The sequence below is a fragment of the Rhagoletis zephyria genome, unplaced genomic scaffold, assembly GCF_001687245.7.
Source record: "Rhagoletis zephyria isolate East Lansing unplaced genomic scaffold, Rhagoletis_zephyria_1.1 Rzeph_scaffold_04732, whole genome shotgun sequence".
In the NCBI taxonomy this organism is placed as follows: Eukaryota; Metazoa; Arthropoda; class Insecta; order Diptera; family Tephritidae; genus Rhagoletis; species Rhagoletis zephyria.
Window position 1 is genome coordinate 23,354 of NW_016161815.1, and position 8,400 is coordinate 31,753.

General features: G+C 38.6%; 1 protein-coding gene and 1 long non-coding RNA gene across 4 annotated transcripts in view; both read right to left on the reverse strand.

Moving 5' to 3' along the window:
- Positions 1-4,021: 4,021 nt before the first annotated feature.
- On the reverse strand, positions 4,022-4,892 carry LOC108371160 (uncharacterized). The gene is made up of 2 exons (XR_001848720.1): positions 4,387-4,892; positions 4,022-4,336 (listed from the first exon to the last, which is right to left on the reverse strand). It is a non-coding gene; the product is annotated as an uncharacterized LOC108371160 (long non-coding RNA).
- A 1,347-nt stretch (positions 4,893-6,239) lies between these two features.
- The window catches only part of LOC108371159 (transmembrane protein 179), an 11,364-nt gene continuing 9,203 nt past the window's right edge, over positions 6,240-8,400 (reverse strand). For all 3 annotated transcript variants that reach the window (XM_017626668.1, XM_017626667.1, XM_017626669.1), the window contains one exon: positions 6,240-7,120. In XM_017626668.1, the coding sequence (XP_017482157.1) occupies positions 6,926-7,120 (195 nt within the window). In that variant the 3' untranslated portion in view covers positions 6,240-6,925. The remainder of the gene's footprint in view (positions 7,121-8,400) is intronic.

An 8,400-nucleotide genomic window follows, 5' to 3' on the forward strand; every position in this document is an offset into this window, starting at 1 on the left:
GTCAATATTTCGCCTTTAATCTAAAGGCGTCTTCTCTTCTTCTTCTTCTTTTTGGCGCTGCAACCGCCTACGCGATTTTGGCCGAGTTCAGCAAAGCACGCCAGTCGGTTCTCCTCTGTGCCAAGTGACACCAAGTGAAGCCAAGTCCTCCACCTGATATTTCCATCGTCTGCGGTACTCGCCGTCGCCAACGCGTAAAGGCCCGTAAATCTTCCGCAAAATCTTTCTCTCAAACACTCCAAGAGCCGCCTCATCGGATGTTGTCATTGTCCGTTTATTGTTATTATGTATTTATTATTATAAATTGTAAAATTAACTAGTCTTCTCGGTGATAATGGCTATTCAGATAACCTTAAAATAAAAAACATTATCTGTGTACACAATTTCATCAAACTCGTTAGAGCCATTTCCGGGAAACTCTATGGATATATTTTGACGTTTCGATCTTTAGCATGCTAATTTGTGATGTGTTTTCTTCTTTTTTAAACTTGCGTCTTAAATAAAGCGATTTGGCTCTGGCAACAGTTCATTTTGCCTTTCAGCGGCCCGACAAGACAAAGTCGTCGAAATATCTTCATCCAACGTTGTGGATAATTTTCCCATAAAATTGGCTTGCCCCTCTGAAGGCAGTCCTGAGTTCCGGAAAATCGTGGTCTTTTTGCTTCCCGGCTTCCCTACTTGTCTGCGGACGTTCTTCCTCCGACTCACTAACGTTGCAACTTTCTTCTGCTCCAAAACTTTTGGAATTTATCATGCCCTCAACAGCTGCGAAACGTCCTTATGGGGCGGCCATTCAACATTTAACAATGTTGTTAGTTCTTTCCACTCTTCCTCAACAGATACTGTGTCGCCTTTCGAAAAAAATTATTTTTATATTTAGGCGAAGAGATACTCAATAGTAATATCGGCGGGTTTTGTGCTCTCGTAAGTATGTGCTGAAAAGATGTGGCCTTTCATTAAAAATAGCGCCTAAAGTACCACTGAGAGAAAATGGTACCATTTATTTTACCTAAGTATTAAATTGGCAACCGTAACTGCGCGTCAAAAATTTACAAAAGTCAAATTTTAAGTTACACATATAATAATATACGTTTATTAGTTCTAATAATATAGGGTAATATGCATGATTCAATAATAATTAATTATTTATGTACATGGAAAATATCACATTAAAATAAGGTTTGTTCTTAATACAGTTATATTGTATATAAATATATAGCGTCGCCTGTATGCCAGAAACATGAATGTGCAAAAATGAAAACTTTGAGAAATCGAGTTTGAAGGTTTTTTGTTTACGAGACTTAACTCTATATTTATGCAATTGAAATTGTAAAATATGTGGTTTCCCTGTACGCATGGTATTCTGGGGTTGGTATAACGTAGAACATCTAAAGGTCAATCAACTCAACCCAATAACTCAAAACTGATAAATTTACACATTCATGCTTTTGGCATAAGGGTGACGATATGTATATTTACATATGTATGTACGTACACCGTGGCTTTTTTAAACCTCTTGAAAAATTTGCTTATTATCTTTGATTCAATTGAAAAAGTACAGCTAATGTAACGTCCTTGAGCGCTAGTACAAGTTAATGAAATTTTCGTTAACAACAGATGCACTTTGAACTGTAGGCAATGCGAGCTTTTTCAAACTCAACTTTTCTTGTAGCGATATTAAGCCACCATTAGGGCATACATAATGTGACCAACCGTTCTTCTTTCGGAAGTACAGTACTTCTTTTTTAGCTCTTGTACTTCGTACTTCGTGTACAGGCAAATGTACTTCTTTGCAATATTTTGTACTTTAGGTCCTGTGCTTGCCCGATCTTCTGGACGAACATCACAAGGCCTGCGCGATAAATTCATTGAAACCCTTCAAGTCGCCGGGGACCAATGGCATCATACTTGCGCGGCTGCAAAGGGCTCTGGAGGTGTCGTGCAATTGGTTGGCTCCTATTTATGCTAAATGCGTGTTGACCGGGTACATCCCCAAGGCTTGGAGGGTAGTCAGTGTGGCGTATATCCCGAAGGCCGGAAAAGGCACTCAGGCTTCCCCTAGAGATTTTAGGTCTATCAGTCTGTCTTCCTTTTTACTAAAAACGCTAGTGACTGATAGACCTGTACATAAGAAACGCGATTCCTCGTGTCTTTTAAGAGCTCCACATGCTTATTGCAAGGAAATTTCAGTGGATACCGCCTTGCACACATTGGTAAAGTGGTTAGGGGAAGCCTTCACGGCTCATAATTAGTGGAGCATAAGGAACCACACCTATACTTGCGCTTAACGTCACGTTTCCCAGCTGCAGCAAAAGATTTTATAGGGCACTTTAAACCAGAGCTTCTTAAAGTGGGTTCCGTAGAAAAGTCACCGGGGTTCCGCGAAATTAATTTTGGTATGAATAAGCACGGCGGTCGGTTTGAGTTCCACACAGAAAGAAAATTTCTATAAACAGCTTGACTGAGACGCAATTATCTATTTTCAAGTGTACATATCGTGACCTGAAATTCAAAAGGACGTAACAAACATCATCGCTGAAATTCAAAAAGTCATAACTAATAAAAAATTCAAAATTCACTTAAGTGATGGATTTCATCGAATTACAACGATATGTACTCGTACTTAGAATGATTGCCGTACTGAGTGCCATAGCCTGCAAACCATTTTTTCAGAGTATTCTGAATAGTAGAGAAATTTTAAAGAATTCGTAAAGATATCATCCGATTTTTTGCCGAATTTTCTAAAATTAAATAAACTGTGCACCCTTCGATTCGTTTACGAAATTTCGGAAGAAAATCGTTAAATCAACGAAAGTAATGCTGCTATGTGGAGAATTTCCAGCAGATTTTTTTCAGAATTTTCTTTATATTTCGTACAGAAATTTCTTTACGAGCTCGTGTCAACCGCTTCATATAATTTTCTTTGAAGATTCGTAAACAAATCGTTACAGAAATAAGATACTCCTACATATTTCGTTAACATTTCGGGAACTTTGGTTTGCAGGGATACCTACATAAGAGCGGTAAGCTTGCGCTTGACAGCTTGTTTTTTTCCATTGGTATGTTGTTGTTGTTGTTGTTGTTACTGTAGCGGCTACAACAACCCCGTCCAGATCGGTTAATATCTCAGTCATTGTCGTCAAGTTCCACTAACGGCTGCCCTAAGAAGCGTGCAGCCTCAATAGGGTCGTTCCACAGGGACAAAGGCGTTAGGGTTGTCGGGTTTTCCGGGCATGCGAAGAGATGTTTCGAGTCGTGAGGGGTCCCTCCGCATGCCGGACACTCATTTGGCACATCCGCGTTTAGTCTGCTCAGGTATGAGTTTAACCTGCTGCAGTAGCCAGAGCGTAGGTGGGCTATTGTGGTTCTTGTCTCCCGAGGCAGATGGTCGTAGTAATATCTGATTGGTACAAAATCCATTTACGAAGCATTCATAGATCTTCAGAGTACTTCGACATTGAAACACACCTTTGAATCTGTGTCTCTGAAAGAGTTTTGGTTTAGTGTTCAGAGTAAATATCATGAAGTCACTAAAAATGCCCTCTTAACTTTGCTTCCTTCTTTCGAAACGTACTCTGTCAACAGGGTATTCAGCTTACACATGTACAAAAAACAAATTCAGGTCGAAATTAGATGCTACCCCAGAAATGTTCATACAGCTTTCAGACATTATATCGAACTTCTATTTTATACAATACCTAATTAACAATGAAACTATTTCATTCTTTACATTAAAATTTAAAGTATGTGTACTATTTCTAGTAGAAGTTTTTATTATGTGTACTATTTCTAGTAGAAGTTTTTATTCACATATAAATTGCACTGCCTTTGATTTTTAGTAATTTAATGAGGGGCTCCATAAAATGGATGGTGTTTAGTAAGGGTTCCATTATCTTCAAAGTTTAAGAACCCCTGCTTAAACAACCGTTTGTAGCGCCAGATATGAGTGCCATACAAAAATGCCGCTCAGCCACTCAGAAATGCCGCTCAGAGCATGGCCACTTCAATAGTTTTTCATATGTTTTAATTAAGCGGCTCAGCCGCTCGCCGCTTTGCCGCTCATTGCGTGGCCTCGGCCTAAGAGGGAAGCATTTCGACTCGCACTTCTTAACTAACACTGAGCTCTCAGGGATCGAAATTAGGCGCATTCGAAATTTGGTAATCGGCTCTCGGCGTTTCGTCGACTAAATCGAGGTTCTCCGTTCAGTGGCATTACAAGGGACAATCACTTAATTATCTAAGTGTGTTCCTGGGGGCCTGGGGCAACCACTTGAACGTGGGTTAAACCTGTACTTCTTCCAGCTATGAAATAGTTGGTCACATTAGACATACATGCCTTAAAAGGCGAACTAGACAATTCTGGTTTTCTAGGTCGGGAAGCTTTACTTTTGATGGCTCCAACGAATTTAACCGATTTGTGCCATAGGTGTTTCAAAAACGAGCCACTCTAAATTAGATGGAAAACGTATGGCGAAGGTTAGTTTACAAAATGTACTTATCAGGCAATTCATTAAACGATCTGCAATCTCCTTGTTTTTCCTTATATTTTAATTAAGTCACTGTGCACTGTTCAAATGAATGAAAAACAAGCATTTTTTCGTAAGCCGCATAATATTACTATGAAAAGAGAAGGTAACCTTTTTTTACCAACTTCCCTATCGAGTTTTCTTCAGATTTGGTTATTCTTCAAGAAGAAAATAAATTGAAGCTTTCAGGTGCCTACAAATGCCGATGGAAGCTTAATTTTTGAAGAAAACACATGCCTATACATGTGGAGCGGGGCGTACGTACATATTTCATAATTCATTTCGTTATTTCGTAATACATATCGAGCCCTAACCGCCAAAATAAAATTTTGAAATAAATGTCGCTTACGTTATTTTGGCGGTTAGGGCTCGATATGTTCATAAGAGGAAATTTACATGATTCAACTTTTACAAAGTTGAACGAAAGCAAGGCGAATTTATGGCCCTTATTATGAGCTGCATTCGATTTTCGATCTTCGCTGGCTATCGAAGATAGAAGATCGAAAGTGAAATTCGTATTATGAGCTATGCAGGCGTGTCGAAATTTTCGTTGAGTATCGAATTTTCTGTCGAACAGAATTTTGCTTTCGATGGTGTACCGAAGTGTTAGAAAATTGTGAAAAATGTATGATTTTGTATATGTTTTCTAACATTTTGGCGGCTAGACACTAATTTTAAACAATTTTTATTAATTTCATGCAGTTCTAACATCGTGAATACTAAACACAAGCTCGAAAGGCTGGTTTTACTTGTGAAAGAAAATCCCAATGCTCTGTTGGCACGATCTCTGAGAACAAAATCGTAGCGCTGTTGATAGTTTTAAAATATTTTAAATAGATTTGGCTCACAAACGCCTCTTTAGATGGTCGGAACTTTTTAATGAATCTGTAGACAAATTTCTTAAATATATTTTATATCAAAATATATTCGAAAGACTAATAAACTTAAACTCTCTTAAACATTTGCTACTCCTGGCCAGTTTACTAAGCTCTCATCCTCTGACGAATCGTTGAACCAGAACTCGTTGTACTCATTTTACCACGTTTTTATAAAATTGCTTTCTTTTTTACTTCATTTTAATTAGAACAAATTTGCATAAATATGTATAAGCACACTATTTAGTTTGCTCGATTTGTAAACAAAGCTTCTCAGCGGTGAAAAATATACTATTGTGAACAACCTAAACGAGCGAAATTCACAATAGCGCTATTCTTCATCGAATGAGCGCCATAATACCAAATGAAAATTCGTTCGCTCAGCACTTTCGACCACAGTCGAAAATCGAATGCAACTCATAATAGGGGCCTATACAAGGTGGTGTTAGTGGCGAATTTAGATTTTCACCGCGAATTAATATTACAACAAACACATAATTGTGACATGTATGCCTGGGTTATAATGGAAGTAACGGAACGGAGTGAACTGTCACTTACAGGTCTATTCTGCACGTTACCGAAGATTTTGTAACCGGAAAATTTTATTACCAAAAAGTGTTACCAGTTCTTGTCACCGCAAATTCTGGCATTTCATATTTCACGGGGCAATACTTTGTTACCAGCTTATGAGATGGTAACAAAATTTACCGGTTACAAGAGTACACAGAATGCGAAAATGGTTAAAAAATTGACAGACACTTTAATTACCGGTTACAAACTTTTTATTACCAGCGCAGAATAGACCTGTTAATTGTCTATTGTATGGGAATGCAAATGGTTATAGTGCACGTAACATAACGTAAAACGGAACAATCTAAAATCAATAGATCCTTACGAATTCGCCGCGATTTGTTACGATTCGCCCCGTCCATTATAACCAAGGCATAAGAAGGACCGCGGTGAAAATCTAAATTCGCCAGTAACACCATCTTGTATAAATTCGCCTTGAACGGAAGTAGGCAACTGACCAACTTCATTGTTGTTATTGTTGTAGCAGCATACAAGTTCCCCAAAGTTTTTGGGGAGTGTTACTTGATAGAAAGTCCCGACTGTCGTGGGAAAGCCATTTACACCAGGAAACTGCTGCATTCAACTAAAAGTTTGCTGTAAAATTGACTCATGTAAATTCTTCTATTAATGGCGGTATGCCTACATAAATCATATTAGGGATGTGCAATTAATCAGTTAATCGAGCAAGCTGATTAATCGAAACTTGATTAATGAAAGATGTGAGCAAATTTACTCAGATTTCAATTATTTTTGATGACTAAACAGAATCTGACTAATCACGTTTTTTGTTTAATCCGGATTATGATTAATTACAAAATTATTTAATCGATTAATCGCACATCCCTAATTTATATCATAAACAATTTTTTAATGCAAAATACTCGGATAAAAAAAGCTTAGTATAATGAATATCCTTGATTATTCGTATTTATCGTTATATCCTTATTCAACGAGCTACTTATTGTTCGTCTCCGAAGCTGTTGGTGGTGTATAACGGCCGGCTAGTTGATTTTGGTGCTGGTTTACCAATCGTTGGCGCTCCAAATACATAGAAACCTTTATATTTCTTACTTGATGATTTTGTATGAGCTTAAGCAGGGCTATTACTCCGATTCCGACCGATATGGCAAATGAACCCCAAGCGCCAAACTGCTTAGACCAAAATAAAATAATTAGTATGTATTTTAAAGCCCAAAATACAATAGCGCTGTGGCAGTGGCAGTGACAATGCTTAAAATCAGCTGTTCCTGCTAATAATAGTTGCGTTCGATTTCAAAATTAGCCAACACCAGCCAACAATCAAAATCAAGAGAGTAAGCGAAAATTCTCTCTCAAAGAGATGAAAAAGGAAAAAAGTAAACGAACAGGAAATTAACCATCACTTGCAAAAACCGGAAGAAGAAGACACACCAGCTGACTTTGTTTATGTTTTATTTGTAAACAAACTGAAATTCATGTTGCCTCCATAGAAGAAAAAAGGAAAGTGAACGTTCAATGTTCGCCAGGAACATTTCTAGAAGTAAAAACTAGTTGGCGCTATCATAAAGTCACATAGCACGCAGCCAGAAAGCATATAAATACCAAGGTGCAATCCCGTATTCCTCGGACTCGAACTAGTAAAACTGTCAAAAAATAAAAATTCGCTCAGAGCGAGAGAGTAGCATTGAAAAGTACGGGATCGCTTTCTAGTAAAAAATTGTAACTTCTGTCAACTTCAACATATCCTCCAAATTTTGGTTGTAAATTTTTGCTTATTTTGTATGTAAACACACTCAGCTCACATATGTAAATAACTAAAAATACTTGCAAATTCATTAGAATCCACTTAAACAAGTAATTAAATACTTTTCAACATGAATTAGCAGAGTGCACTTTTCTTTTGTTTACAATTTGGTTGCCAAACACACTACAGCTGATCGTTTGACACATTTACCAGAATTTACCAGCAAAAAATTCTCGGACTAAAACTGGTAACTTCTGACAGAAGTGCGTGTCTCCCGAGGCAGATGAAGCTCCGTCTCGTCTATGTCCGGGGGTGGTATGCCTAGAACGGCATTCACAGGTCTAGAGTCTACATAACTCGAGACTGAGTCCCTGTGAATGCCGTTCAGGGCCTGTCTGTAAGCTGTCGGGTCCAGAGGTTGCTTAATGAACCTCTGGACTTCGTCCGTCAGTTCATATAGATGCCTCCTGACGTGCCTAGGCGAGGGCTCCTCTGCAAGCAGCTGTCTGCTTGGGTGGCCACTTCTGTGGCTCCCGATCAGGAACTGCTTGCAGAGCATTATATTATGCTCCTTAACAGGGAGCATTTGCGCCTCGCCGTGCAGGTGGTGTTCAGGCGACATCAAGAGGCATCCCGTCGCTGTCCTAAGTGCCGTATTTTGTACCGTCTGTAGCTTCGTCCACTGCGTCCTACTAGTCCCTGGCGA